Genomic DNA, 21,356 nt, shown 5'->3' with positions numbered 1-21,356 from the left:
CTAGACAGACAGAGCTTATCTGCTGTGTAACCTGAGCCTTTTCTCCTTTGAATGGCTGCCCCCATTGCTACACAGCAGTTTATTTATATAAACAATAGTAGTGTTTCTGAAGCAAACACAGCAGTTTTACCAGTGCAGGGCAACACTGCATTATATTCTTATTACTTTAAAACACTTTCATTTTTTGACGTTACTGTTCCTTTAAACCATTCCTGACCAAAGGCTGGGAAGTCAAAGATGCTCTTTCACCAAGATGACTGCCTATTTAGGAAAAAAAATATGCCATGTGTTTGTATGTGAATGACGTTGCCAACAGTAAAGCCTCACAAGTGACACTAACAGATTTATTCTGTTTATTATTCTTCCTTTATTAGAAGGATCTGTTTGCAGCAAAGATTTTGCCAGAAACAGAAAGGTTTTTTTCAGTAAAGTCTTTTATATATAGGTTATTTACACATGATGAGAATCTCTCTTTAATGCAGCTATTTGCTTGCACTGTTGGATGTAAAATCAAGCCAGTGAAGTAAATGACAGCAGTTAGCAGATTATACAATGGGAAAAGAACATTCTCTCCCAGCTTGCCAGACTGTAACGTTCACCCCAATGCAATGTCTAATACATTTGCTCCGAAAATAAAGTCATTAGCATTATAGTGGTAGAAAAGGGCTGCTTCATGCTAGTCCAATGGAAGAAATACATGTGGGTGGGAAACATATATGCAGTATTTCACATTAAACCAACAAAACCAGATCTGTTTCACAATGTGCAGACTTCCTAAAGGCTTATACAAGTCTGCAGGGATAAATAATTTTCATAGGGATATAAACTCTAGTGATTCTTTTATCTCGCTTCAGTGCTCAAATAATGTTGCTGCTTTAAAAAAAAAAAAAAGAAACATAAAATATGACTCTCTGCTCTCAGTAATAGTCACCTACACTTCTTTGCGTAAGGAAATCTTAATAAAACTGAGCATTTTGCCCATGGCTTCAAACCACGGGTCAAATAAGGTGTGGACACCGATGGAATAGACCCGGCTAAGAAATTGAATCTCAATCAAGTAGCTTCGTATGCATGGCACCACTGCCCAGATGTGCAGGAAGGAGAGGATGGCAAAGAAGATGCCCCAGATAAGTGACAATGGGATGCCAAAGATAGCAGACAGCAGCCGATAGAACCAGTACTTTGTGACAGTGAATGTAGTGAAGCTTGTTTTCCAGATGCCATCGAAGCTATGTGTCCCATCTGGTTCAGCAATCACGTCTTCAAAATCGATCTGTAACAAAAACACACCTGACATGAGATGAGGGTAAACGGGGACTCAAAAACATAATGTGGCACATTAAATCAAATAAACCAATGGCCTAATCAAAATTATAATGCCTAAAATTACAATAATCAATCCAATTAATAATTTACATTGGGTTGAAAAAAAGACAAAGTCCATCAAGCATCCATACACACACCCCTCCCTACTTTTAATTAAATTCTATATACCCATACCTATACTAACTATAGAGCTTAGTATCACAATAGCCTTTGATATTATGTCTGTCCAAAAAATCATCCAAGCCATTCTTAAAGGCATTAACTGAATCAGCCATCACAACATCACCCGGCAGTGCATTCTACAACCTCACTGTCCTGACTGTGAAGAACCCCCTACGTTGCTTCAAATGAAAGTTCTTTTCTTCTAGTCTAAAGGGGTGACCTCTGGTACGGTGATCCTCTTTATGGGTAAAAAGGTCCCCTGCTATTTGTCTATAATGTCCTCTAATGTACTTGTAAAGTGTAATCATGTCCCCTCGCAAGCACCTTTTTTCCAGAGAAAACATCCGCAACCTTAACAGCCTACCCTCATAATTTAAGTCTTCCATCCCTCTAACCAATTTAGTTGCATGTCTCTGCACTCTCTCCAGCTCATTTATATCCCTCTTAAGTACTGGAGACCAAATCTGCACTGCATACTCCAGAAAGAGGCACAATTATGTTTTCATCCCCTGAGTTAATGCTCTTTTTTATGCAAGACAGAACTTTATTTGCTTTAGTAGATGCTCTTCATTATAACTTACATGTTATATGCGGAACTATTCAGATGTATCCATCCTAACATGACAAGTTTACCAAGAATGAAGTGGGATATATTTTCCATAATAATCTGCTAGTGAGTTAAAGAGGGCAGGCTGCAGCACAGAGCAGCTCTTGGAGGGTTGATGGAATTTTTCTTGGAGCTATAAAACATTATTTGTACAAGAAGACATTCATCTACGGGTTTAGTTTCAGTGCCGAAGACAAAGCTCTAGCTTTGTTACTGGAAAAACATAATATTTTTATCGTGATGGATGAGTAAATACAATATCTGCTAATAATGTTAACACATCCCAGCCATTCATTTTTTATGTTCATGATATTTCAAATATAATTTCTGATAACTGCTTCAAAGGTTACGGATTTGTGTTTTCAAATTACACAGCAGGAAATCATTAAATCATATTTCTGTTATAACCTACCAAAGTTTGCCTCATCTCATATTAAATAAGTAAACCTATATAGCAAATAGAATTGCTAATAAGCTTCGTTTGCACTAGGGAGCTACTTTCAGTTGGAAATGACTTTTCTTCCCACTTATTTTAAAGCAACATCTTGGATAGACTGCTTTAGAATTTACATATATATATATATATATATATATATATATATATATATATATATATATATATATATATATATATTCTCTACCCATCAAATCTTTAGTTTGATAAAATTTTTCATGATGAATTACAGAAATGAGCATCCTTCAGCTGGTTAACGAAAAACGGTCTCAGGGCATCACCTCAATCAGCACAGGTGCAAACGGCAACATAATCATCATATGAAGATCTATTTTGCCCATCAGCTATGGGAGGAATTTTAGTGAAATTATTGAAATTTGATATTGAAAGTGAATAGTATAAAACAAGCTGCTACACTGGGAGAGGTAGCTGTCATTTCCTGGGAATGACATCAAAGGAATTCGTACATGAATTATTTCTCTGAATTGCTAGTGATGTTTTATTAGTAAGAAAGTTTTACATTTTCCAATTTATTAAAAATCGTAATATCATTTGGGCAGACAGGGCCCTCAGTACTGTCAGCTGCATTTCAATGATGGATTTTCCGCAAAAACTACAATATAATTATCACAAAATACCATTTGCTTATTCGTGTACAGACTGTAAATCTATCACTTTATTAAAGTTAAACGAACAATTCAGAATGCATTTGGACTGTAGGGCAGTAATAAACATATATTCAACAGGACATAAATCAGAAGAAACTGACAATTTTTCAATGTGAGGCAGAAATGTTCATTTTCTTAATAAATCTTTTTGTATTTTGAATTATCATAATCCTCGAAGCTGCATTTATAATAATGCCTAGATATTCAGAAACCCAAAAATACTCAAAACACTGAACCCCACCTTCCTGTGGTGAGTGATCTGCCCCTATTGATCTATGCATTTCATTTAAAGGGGAACTCCACACAAACATAACTTAAGCTTTTTGAAAAGTAAACATAATTTCAAACAACTTGCAATATATGAACAACAGGGAGATTGTTTCTTCGCTCTGCCGATGCTAGAATAGATTTGCCGGTGCCTCAATCCTCCATAGAGGGTTACCACAATCCCATATTAGTCCATAAAATAGTAGTTAGAGGAGAGCACTCATAGAAGCAGATACTGCTAAAACATTTTATTATTGACTACAAATCACACGACATTGAGAAGGGCCATGCCCGAAACATGTCGTGTGATTTGTAGTCTATAATAAAAAGTTTTAGCAGTATCTGCTTCTATGAGTGCTCTCCTCTAACTACTATATTATGAACTTGCAATATATATATATCAATTAAAAAATATGCAGACTTTTCATGATTTTTAATGGAACAGTTCCCTAAGCCTAGCCCCCTGCTCTGCTGCTGATCTGTCAGACTACTTTGGTGAGCTGGCTGACTACTTGTACTTTGTATCAACAGCCATCTGTCCTGAGCCTGCATCCTCCAAACCCCACAATTTCCTGTATACGTGATTTCAATAAGGAATAGAACATCACAGTACAATGCATTGTGGTTTATGTAGTTCCTGCATGCTGTCTGTAAACTGTGGAGAAGTTGTTATAATTTGTAACATCAGTGTTTAGTCCCTCCTTACCTGCGAGAATTTCAAATGACGCAGAAAGACAAGAACTGTTAAACAGCTGGATTACAGCATAGAAATGGCATTTATTCCAACTTTTTGAAGAAACAGGTAACTTTGACGGGTATATTAGAGGTTTCTGTGTTATGTGGGCCTCTTTATCAAATTTTGGCCTCCTTATCAAATTTTTCCCCTTTAATAAAACCTAATCTGTGAAAAAGAGAATTCATGCTGAGCTTCATTCAGGAAGTGGTTTGATTTGTGAAGCAAAGACTCATATTATTAAAAAAAACTATTGGCATATTGGCAAACTGTTTAGAGTGGGCCTAATAATATAAAACACCTTGATACTAAAAACTGCATTATGCTGTAGTTTTTAATTGTAACAATATATATTTAGTGTGCCTTCCATATAACTTCTAGCAGAATAAGTTATTCATCCGATAACTCTGCATAAACAAAGATGAAATATAATACATGTGTAAAGGAGCAGGTGGTCATATATGAACTATGAGTGACTTTGTGATGTCATTGTTTTTATCTTTCAAAAAAAAAGAAAAAGCTAGTGACTCGTGAAGCTAGAGATTCCCAACTTACTGTGTTTATTTATGCATAAATGAAGGCTTTGTAGTTTGTATACTCATTAATTCAAGAGTATAAACTGCCAGTGCATGTGTAGCGATTTCTTGAAGATGTGCCATGGTGGTTTTAGTTGAACATTATTATATGAAAGGGAAACTGAACATTGCAGGTCTCTATAAACATTATATCATAAAACAGCTCATATGTTTAACATTAATTCATATAAACATATGCTTTTCTAGTAGTACTGTATTTAGTATGTGCTTGTGCCATTGTATAATCCTGTACAGAAAAAAAAAAATATTTTGAGCTTTAAAGGCCATCCTCTGTTTCATATGAGCACCCATGCTTATGCATACTATATACCAGGGGTGTCCAACCTTTTGGCTTCTCTGGGCCACATTGGAAAAAGAAAATTGTCTGGGGCCACACATGCAATACACAAACACTTTTGATTTGTAAAATTAAAGAAAATACACAGAAAAGAACTACAATACCAGGTTATAACCAGATGGAGCTATACATTGGAATATGGGACACCTGGATATTAAACAGACTTATCATTATATTATTATTACTAACTGGGCAATGGGCAGAGTCCCCCATCCTCCCTACTCCATAGGTCAGCACATTGTTACAAGCTGGCATAGTAAGCCTATTCCTAACAAGACGACAGACTGAGGTGGTTAACGTGTCTGGACTTAGAGAGCACAAAGTGTTATTTCACTCTCGTTTTCTCTGTATTTCCAAACATTTATTTCTTTCTTTTTTCCCTTCTCTCCTTCAAGCTGGGCCACATTCATATCCATCCTGGGCCACAGGTTGGACACCCCTGCTGTATACCAAGGGAACACATACATGTTAGGTCATATCAGCCAATGAAATGACAGAGCTATGCATTTTACTCCAATACATCTTCTGTTACAGTTAGTGCTGCATTATTTCCTGTCACGTGATCCCTGAGAGAGCACACAGACCATCACAAAATGGTGTCTCATGGGAAAAGATGTAAAAGGGAAATATTTATTTATATGTATATGACACTTTGGAAAGATTTAAAGTATAGTTTTCCTTTAACACAAAATAATCAGATAATTGATTATACATTTATTTTATTCCTAGCGGTTACAGACAGTTCTGGAGATTTAAAATACACCCTGGCATTCAAGATACAAAGAGAACCATAAAGCCCCCCGAAGGCCCAATAGATAATGACTGTCTACGGGTTTTTACAGCAGCCCAAGGCTGATTAGTAATTAATTCAGATTACCATCACATGACAGCTGCCCAGAGCACACCTGTGGTATTACTGACAATGCTAACAAAATGTAAGATGGTGACCCCCCCTGTGCACAAATTTGAAGGCCTGGATCATTTGTTATACATAGGCTGAAACTTTAGGCTGGTGCAGCATTTATATCTAAATTTGTTATTCGGGTTTAGCTTTCCATTTAGCAATAAGAAAGTTTACACCTACTTTAAATGAGTCAGGGGTGTATTTTGGACTAAAGGTCAAGTTTTTTTAATACAGATGGTTTTTCGTCTCTGGTAATATCCAAGGAGTTTTTTTTATAAGGCCCGCACCACACACAGACATATTATTGGCCAAATGCATGGAAATGTGGCCTATAAAGGCCCATATCTATTTAATTGCAGTTATCTGAAAGACTGGATTGTGCGGTAAAGCCATAAACGCTAGCCAGTGATCACATCATTTGCTGAGATCAATGTGCAATGTGCATTGGCAAAATTATTAATTTATTATTGATCCAATGTCTAATAAGTCACTCACAGTGTCTTCTCCTGATCTGTAATATACATACCATATATAAAGCTGCCAAATTAAAAACTTAAAGTAACTGTAATAATCTTGCTATATAATTGCAAAGTATCTGTCTAGAGGCAAAACTGTAACTATTTTCAATTGTTGGTAGCTTTTGCTCTGGGATGAGATATGGGGTTATGGAACTAAGGTTTAGGCCTGTAAGCATTGAAAGTTACAGCACAGAAGCCTGGAAAAGCCCAGAGGTAGTAATATAATTTCATCAATATATCCATCACATGAATAAATTAGGTAAAAATAAAATGTTGATATATAATGTATTTGATTAGGGAATGATAAGGGAATGATTAATCTATCTCCATAACTAAACAAACAGATAGATATTAATAGGCATAGAAATAAAATAAAGGATTTCTTTCATTTTTCCACCTGAACACTAGAAAGCCATGTAATGCAGATGCCGTCAATAATTTCATCCCATAAAATCCTACGCTTCCAACATACCATGTTAAAATAATACGGATGCATACATTGCAAAATTAATATTGATAACATATACATGCAACAATAGATTGTTTTTTTAATGTGAGGTTAAAAGCTGCAATCTAACAACTATGGTTTCTGTACCATTTTGCAGTCAGTATTTAGACTCTACTCTATACCCAACCCCCAAAAATTACAAATGCAATTATATTTAAAATTGGCTGGAGGTTTAATAATATTGCATGTAGTGTATAGCTTAGAACTTATTATACAATTTATTTTTTTTGATATACTGTGTGCTGGGGTCATCAAAGGCATGATTCCTACTGCAAACTGCCTCCTAAATATATGAAAGGATTACTGTTTACAACATAATTTAAATATTCCTCTACCTATTACTATTGATGGGCTAATAAATTCGGCAGACACTAATTCTTGGTGAATTTCTGTGTTTTGCCGCAAGAAAATTAATTTGTGAAACTGCGGCGACAATTCACCAGCGAAAAATCCGCCGCGTCAAAAAAAAATGTCTCAAAATTGGCGCGCGCATAAAAATTGTCACTCGTCAAAATTATTTGCATTTATAATATTGTTGTATGTGTCAAAATTGCAACATATCAAAATTATTTTGACTCCCATTGACTTCAATGCATTTCGCAAATTTTTCGCACAGATTCGCCCATCACTACCTATAACCCATAAGAGAGGGTTATGGGCCAGTTGTGAGGCTCTCCTTGCATGAAGGGGTTGTTGGGCGGCATCTTGCCATGCTTTGGACCACTCTTTCTAATTGTTAACACATACATACATAACATACAAGTCTAGCGTGTGCGCCTGTGGAAAGCTTGCAGAGAAAAGAATCTGATGGCTGCCAACCTGATGGCTGCCATTTTTGAGCCAGGTACAGAGCCAGTTTCAATTATGAGGTGAAGGGGAGAGGATGGGATACCTTTGGAGTTGGCATTGGGTTGTCAGTGGGATTTTGTTCTTCTCTAAGCAGAGAGTGGTTTTATATAGGTTTTGTGCATAACAGAAAAGCACCTCACCACCTGGCAGCCTATGTGTACACATTCTTTATTTCTTTGTATGACACACAGGGAGATGCTCCTGACATTTCTGTTGCACTTTCCCTAAATTGGATGGAAACTAGAACTGGCACTTGTCAGCCAAACAACCTTACTTGAGTGTTTGAGCATTCACATTTAAATGAATGGATAGAGGCAGTATAAATGTGTTAGTGTGCCATCAGCCTTAAGCTACATAAGTTTTTTTTAAATATCCTTATATTACTTTTTGCCCCAGAAAAGCAAGGTTGACTGGCAGGTTTCCCCAGCACTTCAGGGTTAGCCACATAAATCAACAGTTCTTCATTCAAACGCAGAAAAATCTCAGCCTAAAATATGATAACCTGAGGTAATATTTTTCATTCAAGGTAACTGTGTGTAAATCTAAATGATCTAATATGGGTGAGTAAAGCAATATACTCCAAAGAGCATATATATATTTTAAAGAGTTGCTGTCAAAATTATCTTGTCACATTTGGAATTTGCATTTGTATTAAATAAGACCTTCTCTCCAGCCCTTCCCTTGCTACAGAAATATTTGTCTGTGAGTGCGAAATTCATTCCTTATCTTCCTTCATGAAGAATGCAATACTTTCACCTTAAGCTGTTATGGAATGTTCATCTCCTCCATCCAAAATTCACATATTGCTTTGCAAGAACAGAAAACAAAAAGTATACTAATCTTTGAATGCTCCTTAAATATTTACCAACCTCTCTTTAACATATGAGTAATTGTTCAGCTATAAAAATTTCTATTTGCTGGGAAAAGGGTGGGCTGAAAGAAAAAAAAAATGTTCCCACGTCAACCTCTTCTGAAAAAAACGGCTGTGCCTGAACTATTTAAAGGGATATATATCTTCTTTAGAAGTATGTTTTTATATGTTCTATGCATAGTGAACATTTTAAAGTTGTATTTGCTCTGATGCAAGTCACCCTGCTTTATAGTTATAGGAATATCCAGGGAAGCAAATTAACAATCACCCTAAATGTCACCCTTAATGGCCCTAAGGCTTATATTTCTAATGTCAACACTAATATACAACAGCAATCAATATAACCACCATAATCCATGTATAAATTATTTTAATAATTGCCATAATTTTGAATGCCCTGACTGTAAAACATTTGTCTCATTCCCAGAGGGCTTGTCTTGATTATGTCATTCCTATGATACGATACGATCTGTATATTGTTTTGTACTTGCCATCCTAAAATGTTCATGCCGTACTGTAAAGCTCTAAAACATTTTCATTAATAATAGAATTACTGTATTTTCCCTACAAATGTAAAATGTGGTTTAACATGTAAATGTGTTTTTCATTAACACATATTGTAATAATTCTATTGTATTTTATCATGAGTTTTTGCTTTCAAATGTGAAAGGAAAATATCCAGTGCATTTGTCTGCAGCTGCCTACCAACTGTTTAGGAAAATACAGCTCATATAATTGTAGTCCTACAAAGCTTGGAAGAAGCGAGTATGAGCAAAACAAAAGACAGATGGAAAAAACAGACTACTTAAATACCTAATCAAAATATTTAAGTCATTTCAAGTAAATTATAATGGTGTATACTAGATTGTACTTATTATTATCTTTCGGTCATATACTGATCTCTAATTATGAGCCTAGATGAGTATTCCAAGCAATAATAATTTGTTCCCTCCCCTGTGTTGCCCCCCTCCCTCCGACCTACATCCCCCCCGGGGCAAATGCCTCTAATTTGTTACTGACTCCCCCGTGCAGTTCCTCTCCTGTTGAGTTCACGGCAGCCATGTTCGCCCGTGCGCTCTTCTTCCTGTATTTGCCGGCATTTGGTGGCACATGCGCAGTAGAGGGATTTACCGGTAAGGATCTACTGGGCATGCGCCGAAAGTCACGAAGTTTCCGAAAACAGAAAACTGAAACTTTGTGACTTTCAGGTGCATGCGCAGTAGATCCTTACTGTTAAAACCCTCTACTGCGCATGCGCCACCAAATGCCGGCAAATACAGGAAGAAGAGCGCACGGGCGAACATGACTGCCGTGGACTCAACAGGAGAGGAACTGCACGTAGGGGTCAGTAACAAGTTAGGGGCATTTGCCCGGGGAGGGAGGTAGGTTGGGGGGGCAACACAGGGGAGGGATTTTAGTCCCGAAGTGGTTGAATTCTCCTTAAAGGGGGTTATTTACTAAACTCTGAATGCAAAAATCACGAAATCCAATCCGAGGATGGAAAAATCAGAATCTGAAAATCCGGCATCTCAGACCTGTCAAGGTTGCATATAAGTCAATGGGAGAAGTTCCAATGATTTTTTGATGTGTGTTGGGTTATGGGCAATACCCCAAAGTTTTCGGTTGAAAATTATGAAAAAATCGTGATAATCGGATGAAAAAGTCAGAAAAATTCATGAAAATTGTTTTTTCCCCACAAAGCAGATTTTCGGGAAAATGTAATAATAAATAAGCGTAAAAAACCGGAGCGGATTTGATCGGAGTTTGTAGCAGAAAATATTGAGATAAATTCGGACTTTGATAAATAACCCCCTAAGAGTTGGTGGGTTACACAGATAAATAAAGTTTTTGTAGTTTTATTAGTGTTTACTACAGTGCCGCACCTACAGTATGCTGGGCCCCCCCTGCAAAAATTTTTTTGAGGGGCCCAGTGTTCAACAGAGTCCCTACCTGGCTTTCCACCCGCTCCTTCCCTCCCCTTGCCAGTCCTCTCCATCTGCCCACCTATTTCCTCCCCTTGTATCCCGGACAACGACTAGGGAGGGGGAATTTTTCTGGAGCTATGGAGGGAGCTGGCCCTCCTGTTCCCAGTCTATTTCCAGACATCCTCTATAGATAAACCACTGGTTTACTAGTTTACAGGGGAAATTACTTATTCTTCACTGAAAATCTTTTTAACACCCAATGGGAATGCAACAATGGCTCCTATTAATCCATTAAATTATAAAACAATAACAAGCAGAAATAACAGGCTCAATTGAGTGTTTCTGAAGCAAACACAGCAGTTTTACTAGTACAGTCCAACAGTACATGATATTTTCATTACTTTAAACAACTTTCTATTTTTGGTGTTAACTGATGGCCTTCCTTTTTTATAGAATTTGTTGTCAGGAACAATATATATCCACATTTCTGAATACTTTTAAACACTAGTGCATTCTGTAACATTGTATGTGATGCCTTTCATATTGTTTTATTTGCAAAACTCCTTGCATTTTGTATTTTCTTCTCTACACAAGCAGATGACAGTATTATAGCAGCAGTCATTTCTCAGGGCCAAACACAATGGCTTATAGCAGTGTTTCTTAACCTCTTACTCAAGGGACTGATAAAATCTGGGAATCGGCTCAGCAGAAAAAAAAAACTGATTTAGAATTCATGATGTTATGTCTTATTTTAAATATGATTGCTTATTGTAGGTCTTTATGAAATAAAGGGGATTATGAAGTCCCAACCCCAAACATCACGATGACCTATTTTTGGGCTCTATATTATGAATCCAGAGAAAGGGTACCACATATGTGGTAGCACATAAAGCAGGGGATTCTATGTCTAGAAAGACATTTTGTGGAGGTAAATATAACACTACACTGAAACAGCAATTCTGTGCATTAATAGCTAGTGAGAACTGGAATTTACAGCAGGACCAATAATTTGATACCCCTTAGTCATATAAAATGTCACTACAACCCATGAGCCTGGTGTTTAGTGCCATTGATTACAATATCATCCACCAGTCAGTATACACACAGTTCAGCAAATTAAGCTGGTATGCTTATTGAGTTAACATCTGACCTGTTTGCACAGACAGATGCCACTGCAGCTAAAGGCAGTAGGTGCTGCCAGTTGCGAGTGTAGGTGGCGTTTCTGCAAATGGCATACATTTCATTAGCCTTCTAGTACATTATATGGTTCTTCCCTGTAGGTACGTTTTTGATGCTGCAGCAATCATTCTTTGCCATGTCAAGCAGGGCCTGATGTGGAATTTCACATTACAGCTGTAGAGTGGGAAGTTGAAGTAATGCTTTCATGGCCCATTGTTCTAGCCACAGGCTTAATCACTCATTTAGCAGCAATTTCCACTCAGTGTCACACTTATGTGACACTTAACTAGGAAAGAATGTAACTAAAATGTTATTTTCCAGTTACAATTTTTCCTGTGAAACCAAAGAAACATTTTTACCATATTGAATAAAGCATGGCCATCTGTGTACTGAGTGATGCACTATTTTAAACAGACCATTGTCAACCAGTAATCCATTGTGCATATGAATAAGGCAACTAAATCCTTTCACCATGAAAGGGGCCCAGAGGAGAAAGCAGAGCAGTGTATGTGATATTCTAATAATAAAGATAACATAACTAGAGTCTGCAAGAATGGAATGGCTTTATGAGAAGACTGATAGCACACAGCTACAAAGGTATAGTGAAGGACATTCACATAATATAAAAATGCTTGGGCCCGTTTTTGTACCAGTCCTGGAAATAAAATGACCATGATTTATTTGCATTTATTTTTTAACCTGCAACCAAACTGACTTAAATATTGTTGCCTAATGTCATAATAATTAGACCCCCTAATGAATGATTACTTTTGTACTCCGTATTTCCTTAGCGAGATTAGGCTTATTGCTGCAGTTTGATAAGCATAGGTTTGCCTACTGATGCATTCTGGAACAGCATTCAGCTGTCAAGGAGTCTGTAGTTAGGGAACACATGAAGGCATCAGGCTGGACATCCCTAGTAAGAAATCCCTTCTCTTGGTCTGAATGGCACGGCATTGTTTTTTTGCTGGGTCAGACTGGGCTGGCGGGACACCGGGAAAAAACCTGGTGGCCCTGGTCCTCATGGGCCCCTGCCAGCCCAAGCCTGCTCCCCCGATCTGTCACTACCCCCAAAAAAACAATTTGCAGAACAGCGTGCCGGTGTTTGTGCATACCCACGGGGTGCCCCGGATTTTTGTAAACTGGTGGACCCCCAATGTCTAGTCAGACCATGGTTTCTTTGCTCAGGAACAGAACAAATGAGTTTTCCATTCAATTGAAAGCAGCAATTGGCATGATTCCCCTGCAAGTGATGTGGTGCTTGTAACTTTTAAAAAGAAAATATACACATGGGCTTGACTTTTTTCTATCCCAAACACATACAGGTATACAGGTATAGTGTTTTGTTTATTCTGCATTCTCCTTTGTTGACAATACTGTTATTGCATGTTTCATTGGGTTTATTCAAGTAATGCTTGAACCAATCTGTAGATACCATTTTAATCAAAGGGGCATATATGTGTATACTGTACTAGCCCAAAGGTTCAGCAGCCCTATAACAGTAATGATGCATGCCTTCAAATTTGCCCCCAACAGCTGCCTATCATCTGAAATTGTTATGGCATCTATTAAGTGTCAGTGACACTGCACATGCTCAGTGTGCTCAGACACTAAGCTTAGGAATCAAATTTCATTAAAGTACAGTTAAAGGATCCATTATCCAGAAACCTGTTATCCAGAAAGCTCCGAATATATACTCCATTTTATCAAAATAATCCAAAGTTTTAAAAATGATTGAGTTTTTCACTGTAGTAATAAAACAGTACCTTGTACTTGATCCAAACTAAAATATAATTAATCCTTATTGAAGGAAAACCTGCCTATTGGGTTTCTTTAATGTTTACATGATTTTCTAGAAGACTTAAAGGTATGAAGATCCAAATTACAGAAAGATCCATTATCCAGAAACCCCAGGGTCCCGGCGATTCTGAATGCAAAATTTACATCGGTCACAAAATCAGATGCTACAGGGGAGATCAGTAATCAGTCCTGCAGAATGCTCTGGTTTCTATAAATATAAGGCTTGCATGCTTGCATTGTGACTCCAACAGGCATAGGGGTTTGCATGGGATATTGAATAAAATGGCACTTGTAAGTAAAGTAACCTGTGTTATTTCAGGTAAAAAAAAGTATATTTTTGACTTTGTAAGTTTTATGTTTCTGTTTTCAGTAAATTGAAAAACTAGATGCTACTTCCAGAAAAAAACTATTTCTTCCATATCTCCTTTGCTTAATTTACCAAATGCACTACATTTATTTGTAATCAATACAATAGATAACTGGTAAAGTTGCTTTGTGCATAGGCGAAGTGTAGCAGCCACAATTATGGAAATGGTGCATGGGCATTTTGGGCAGAGAACAGTGGCGATAAAAATGCCCTTCATGAATTTTGAGAATTGAGAATCTTGGTGCCAAGTTATGGCCCCCCCCATGGTCACCAGGCAGGGAACTCAATAATCAATCAATAATATTAGAAGGGGTGACAAAAGGGAAAGGGGGCATTTTGACCACTGCTGTTTTCCACTAGAGGGTAGTGTGCCATTACCCTTAATTTCTGTAGTGAGAATAATGCTTACCACTGGTTTGCCGGATTTCCTCTGAGACAATGAACAGGATTTTTATAAAATCCAGAGATAACATTTTCCAAGGTGTAAAGTTCACATCATAGCATAAAAAACAAACCTGAAAGGTGTTTCCCTACTAGCGGCATGGAATGTGATGCTTACAGAGCAGGTTCCAGGCTGAGTTTATTGTAGCTTTCATAGCTGATTTATGTGCATTTAGTTTCCATATACTTGTGACCAGATTCAGCACCCTGACAGAATGGGAGCGTCTTCATATTTTCCATGCAGCTGCAAATTGTGCTTGGAAGTCAAACCAAATTCTGTATATGTTGTGTCAGTGCAATGTTTTCCACTGAACTGTCTGGGCAGGTGGTTTTCATTATTCATTTTACTAACTCTTTGGGATATCAAAGCAAATTCCTTGATCTCACAGGATGGAGGTGGCTGGCCTTTTCCTTTGGGCACGCACCATGAGCTTCTAGCCAATGGAAAGTTTAGCAAAGCTTTTGAATGTGGTTTACACTTTTGCCCCTATTTGTAATAAAAGGCACAACGTTTGCCCAGGTACAGGAGCCCATAGCAACCAATAAGGTATTCTTCCTTTTTAACAGGTGAACGGTAAATGAAACACTGCTTAGTTGCTATAGGCAACTGGACCTGTAGAAAACTTTATATACAGCTGAGAAATACAGAGGGATTTCCAGAAATCTGATCTATTTTTTAACACCACTAATTAATTTAATAGACAGATGTATGAAATTGTCAAAATGTTCTAACATCTAAGGTGTACTAACACCTATCTGAATTGATGTGGATAATTCTTACTGGAATACACTGGAACAACTGTTTTTATAAAAGCTGTAATTAACTCCATACGTACATTGATAATTATTAGTTTATCACCATAGTTAGGCCTATTATAAACCATAAGGAAAAGTACTCACAAGGGGATGTTAATGTATTTACCATGCCCAGCAATGAACTCATTCTTCCCTTCTGGTTGTTACCCCCATGCACTGACATACCTCCCAACTTATAAAAATCGGAAAGAAGAGCAAAAAGTTATACTGTGCGGTGTAGTGCAGTGACATTTTTTTTTGACCACATCCATTATGTAGCCACCCCCTAGATACATGTCCGTTTTACAAAATCTGGCAGGTTATGGAAAGTCTGAATACATTTCTGGGGGTTTTAGTGTCATATTTTATGTGATATGACAGTTTTGCTAATGAAGGCAAATTGCCCATTAAGCTGTAAGTCTCAGTTCTCCAAAAAGAACTGCTTATCGTTTTAAACAATATAACAGGATGACTGGGGAACTGGCAGCTAAGCTCTCAATCTCAGCGAAGCACCCCCGCTCCAGGTGTAGGATATATGCAAATCAAACAGAGAGCTGAGAGAAAGCAAACGAAGAGGCAGAACTTGCTGCTAAGTGCTCTTTATTGCACACTCTGTGTGCAATAAAGAGCACTTAGCAGCAAGTTCTGCCTCTTCGTTTGCTTTCTCTCAGCTCTCTGTTTGATTTGCTTATCGTTTTAGTTACAATTCTATCTTTGCTTATCTTAAACAGTTACAAATATATTTAAGTGCAGGTGCTGAGTATTCTGGGCTCTCTGCCAAAAGGTCTCTTATTTGATTTTTAGAAACATTGGTTCCAGATTCAATCCAATGAGAAAAGGGTTTATCATTTCAAAAGTCATGGATGAGATGCAATTTGAGATGCAATTCAATTCGGAAAACTGTAGCTCACAGTTTATGATATGAAAACTCTATTGAAGTCTATGGGATAAAAACTGGAACTGTGTTTGGAGAAAAGTTTTTTCTCCTCAAATTGAATCTCGTCCATGAGTTTTCACGTGATAAACCATGAGTTTCTCACTGTATTGAATCTGGGCCATTGTATCTTTTTCTGGATTCAGTACAGGAGATCAAAGGAAAACTCAGGCTATTTCAGTGAACACCCCCTTTAAGTAAGAAGGGTGGTGTTGGGATATTGCCATCATGGAAAATATTGTTCTTCCATTTAAAAATGCAAGCTCTTGCATCTGCTGCTTTGCCACTTATGACCCTTACAGCAATTCCCTTAACGCGATCTCCTGTCTCGATCTTGGATCTGCTATAAGATACTATATACAGTACAGTCGAACTATATAGCACAACAGGTCTGTGGGTTCTCAGTTATAAAGAATGATCAAATAGAAACAATGCCATATTATTAGAGTTTTGGCTATTTAAATAACTGCAGGGACAAAACTAATGATTCATGCCAGGGAGGGCTGTTTATTGGATTTCTGCAGTACAGTATGTGCAGCCCAGATTTACACGAACATTTTGCCTTAGCATGTGGTCACTGAAGGGAGGGACCTTAAACTCCTCTATTATAACCAATTAGACTTTGACAGGGAAAGGGTGAGTTCACTTATAGCCCTCCCCAATTCACTTTCCAGGTTGAAACAAACAAATTTCACAAACATCTCCAACTTTCCAAACACTTACATTTTATTCCAGTGCTGAGAGAGGAGAACAAATGACCCACGTGTAAAAATGTCACAACTTGCAGGGCCGGCTGCTGCCTGTCACACTGGGGGGGGAGCACCTTTCCCTTTAACCCTTTATCCATAACTACATGTGTCTGTGCTTCATCAGCACTGTGTGTGTTACACCGACAGAGTGTGCTAAATCTCCTTGTGCTCTTATCATCTGGATTATATGAAAGTGAACAGTGGGATGCTATACTCACTCTATACAGTGGTTTGGGGACTTTTCCATTTCAAGTCCACCTTTGGGGTCCAACAGTTAGGGCCCCCCATAAATTATAACCTGTATCTATATCTATATCTATATATATATAGATTGCTGTATTCCCTATTAAATTATAGTTACAAGAATATGTAAAACCCCAAATAAATGCTCAATCCAAATCTCACCCTAAATGACCTTTACATCGAGGAGTAACTAGGAAAAGAAACAAGCATTCTGCCTATATGTTACCCAACCTGCTCTTCAGACTGTGCCCCGAGACCCCACTAACAGGACCAGCCCCAAAGTTTGGGAAGCACTGCCCCAATGTGCAGAACAAGTTAAAGCGCACATTCCCATGTAGAATTAGAATACTTATAGTCTTGGGGAGATAAGGGACCTCTCACTGGCACAATGTAATGTATGGCCACTAACAGGACCAGCCCCAAAGTTTGGGAAGCACTGCCCCAATGTGCAGAACAAGTTAAAGCGCACATTCCCATGTAGAATTAGAATACTTATAGTCTTGGGGAGATAAGGGACCTCTCACTGGCACAATGTATATGGCATCACCTGCCATGTAAGAACAGTAAGCTAAGGGGCAATATTAGAATTGCCAGCGCCCAGATCATACAGCCTTACCTTAACCACATCGTCATTGAGGTGCTTGGGGTCCCTGTTGACCAGATCGATCTCCTTGGTGTGCGAGTCGCGGACTTCAGTCTCAGTCAGGAAATCATCTGCCATGGTCTTGTTGTTGGGTTTGTAGATGTTGCCGTGCTCTCTGATGACCGGCGTGGTGTAGAGAACACCCTGGGGGGAGCGGGACGGACGAGGAGAGAGCGAAGGAGAGAAAAGACAAGTGACAGTTAGCGCAGCAGTGCCACCATAGATGGGAATAGGGTGAGAGCTGTGACACGAAGCTGCGCTAACTCCTCTCGCGCGGTGCTACTAAGGCTTGGCTTATAACTGGCTCCATGTACCACACCCCTCTGTACCACAGCACGGACTCTCTCCAGCAGGGGTCAGCGGATCGGGAATATTCCTCATTCCTAGGGGATTCCGATCCCCCTCTGACCCCTCCCAGGCAGGCAACCCCCGCCACACCCTGAAACTTTCCTTTCACCACGCCCGAGGGCCCCCTCCGTTCCTGCTGCTGCAGCCCCACTGCCTTCTCTACATAGCGGCTCCGATTTGACTGGATCATCAAAGGGCTGAGCGTGATTAAAAAGCAGTAAATTATAGCTCGGGTCAGGGCTAAGGGTTACACTGACAGAGAGAGAATAATAGTAAGGCAACAGTGTGAGGGAAGTGTGTAGTTTCTGCTATGGGTCCAGCCCTTACTGTATTGCCCTGCAGCCCTCAGATAACCTGGAATGTATCTATAGGGATTTTAAGACCTTGGTGGGCCCTGGGCAAAGTGGTGGGCTCTTATTATGCTGCAGCACTGTGCACAGCAATTTCTTTTTGACATACCCAGGGGCACTTCGCCAATGAGGCGAGTTGAGGCTGTCGCCTCAGGTGGCAGCACCCCACTAGGTACCAGGGGCAGCAAAAATGCTGCTCTTGGTACTTTAAGAGCCAAATTTTCAGTTTTCAAACCAGAAATTCGGCTCTTCTAGCACAGAGAGCACTAGCGTACTGGCCCTCTCTGCCACCCTTGTGGACCCCCCTGGACCCCCTCAGGCACAAAAAGGTAAGTGCACGGAGGAGAAGGGGGCAGCAGCAAGTGTAGCTGCCTCAGGCGGCGGAGGGGCCAGGATTGCCCCTGGAAACACCATCTATACCCGTTTTACCAAAACATTACCCAGGGCCGGATTTACATAGTGGGCTCCTCTAGGCCTGCTGTCGTTCATTGCCCCTGTGCCTAACCTTTTTATTCACTCAAATTTTCATCATCAGGACCAGAGCAATGGAGATTGACTCACGGGAATTCTGAAAAACTATTGTCCTGCGCATCCTCAGTGTTTCTGAACCAATGTGGGTGTGCTTGCCCACCCCTAAAATTCTGCTGCCCTAGGCCCGGGCCTTGGTGGCCTCTCCACAAATCCGGGCCTGACATTACCCAGACATGCCATTATAATTACTACAGCAAATGTGTAACGAGCATATTAAACTCTAGACGTGCCAATAGACATAATAATAAGTAAAATGGCTAACTGGCATATTATCCCCAGACTTGCCAGTATAATTACTTGAGAGAATGAATAATCATCATATTACCCTATACGTCCCGTGCCAGTATAATTACTACAGAAAATTAATTATGAATAAACTATTAAAATTGTGGCACAGTGGTCCCTCAAATCAATGGGCAGTGGGCAATGCCCCTTTTGCCCATTTAGCTCAACAGCCCTGTGACTTGCCATTAGGTATATATATTCATAGAATTCAGAACTAGCACTTCCAAAATGGGGTCCTCCAGCTGTAATACAACTGGAAATCCCACATTGCCTTACAGCCTTATTGGACCAGTAACCACAAAAAATTAAAGGGCATTGTATTCAACTAAATATAACCACAAAAAATGAAAGGGCATTGTATTCAACTAAATGTAATGTACTGTTACAAGGCACTGGAAAATATATATTTGCTGCAGAACGTCCAATCTAGTTGCTATAATTAAGGGGCTATGGTACTATGCCATAGGGAATGATTTTCAAATTCCAACAGTTATAGTAAACTGCACTTTTTCTCATGTTATAGCTCTATTGGTTGAGGCGAAATTATTGAAATTTCCCCAATTCACTTTGAATAGGGTTTAGGCATATTGGGTAGCAAAATGCTCAAAATCAACGTCTGTTTGCCATTATCCATATACTTGTCACACATGGGATGCTTTATCCACGGTGGCCCTAATTCCCTATGTTATTTGATGACAAAGACCCTATTTGATGTACACAAAGGAGTGACAGGTAGATCTTCCCTCCATATGCATCAATCAGGATCCTAAATACCATTAAGGATGGTGACAAGCAGAAAAGGGCATTTAATCCACTTCTGTTTTCTGATGGATAGATAACAGTGAACTAGTGATGTGGGTTTGGGCTGGCCAATTACAAATTTTTTTGCATTTGGATGGAGGGAAAATTTTTCCCATAGCCCTTCCCACCTATGAAATCAGCACCTCCTCTGCCCGCCTGTTATTTGTCTTTTATATATTCACACCTACTACTCAGTTCAGTAACAGAGAGTGGCAGGAGCAGGTATATAAAGAACTACAGCTCACTGGATCAGGCAGGCTTCAGGTTAGAAGAGGGCAGGTTAGGGCCTGATGCAAGTTGAATTTTTGTCAACCTGCAAATCACTACACTGAACAAAAGCCATTACTGTTAGGGCAGTATGGCCAACATACTGTATGCAATCCAACAGGATTGGAGACTGGTCTATTGAGACTCCTGCCCGACCTGACAGGGTCCAAACGTTCAGGCAAAATGGTCATATTTACCAAACTGCCTGACCAGATATGGCCAGCTTTGCACCTATTAGATGAAACCCTTTCTCCTACAAACAAGACTGGTGATGACAAGAAATATTTTACAAAAGTTGGACATCCTCAGGTTGCACTTCCCTGAAACATTTACCTGAATGCCAACTGGGAACCTCCTGCTTTCCTACACCACAAGCCAAGCACTGAACAATACCATTTCTTTAAGATACCGCTCGTCCTACTTACTCACTTGTTTGCTTTTTCCCCCCCAATATTGTTTATCCAGGTTACTAAAACTGGTGCAAAAGAAAGCCAAAGCAGCATATAAAGTTAAAAGAAAAAAACTGGAGAATTAATTCACTAAGGTGTGTCTAACATTTTGACACCTACTTTTTTTAAGAATTCCATTAAGCCATCTTCATTTCTCCATGGTATTGCTAGATCCCCCTGCTGACACTCCCCAATAACCTGCTCCTTAATTCCCACTAATATCAGACTCCTAACACTACAAAGCAATACCCTCCTTGAATCTCTGCATTCAGATCTAAATAGATGCCTTTATGCTTTCTTCATCCCCCAAAACCCTCTTCACATTCTCAGCAGCAACATGATAATTCCTCTGCTTTCTGAAGGCCCTCTTCTTCAGGTAAGAATAGAGAGGGGATGCACACTTAATAGAGAAAATAATACTTAGTAAACAAAGGTGGTATTTTAAAAAT

At 38.9% G+C, this 21,356-nt stretch overlaps 1 protein-coding gene across 1 annotated transcript; it reads right to left on the bottom strand.

Annotated features, from left to right (window-relative positions):
- Positions 1–917: 917 nt before the first annotated feature.
- Positions 918–18,135, bottom strand: cav1.L (caveolin 1 L homeolog; the record flags this gene model as incomplete). The annotated part of the gene is given in 3 exon segments (NM_001088831.1): positions 918–945; positions 948–1,273; positions 17,850–18,135. Coding segments are annotated over 3 exon segments (640 nt in total), but the record flags the coding sequence as incomplete, so codon positions are not given.
- Between the last annotated feature and the right edge of the window lie 3,221 nt (positions 18,136–21,356).

Source organism: Xenopus laevis, chromosome 3L (assembly GCF_017654675.1).
Source record: "Xenopus laevis strain J_2021 chromosome 3L, Xenopus_laevis_v10.1, whole genome shotgun sequence".
Classification (NCBI taxonomy): Eukaryota; Metazoa; Chordata; class Amphibia; order Anura; family Pipidae; genus Xenopus; species Xenopus laevis.
This window is presented reverse-complemented; position numbering and strand designations above follow the sequence as displayed.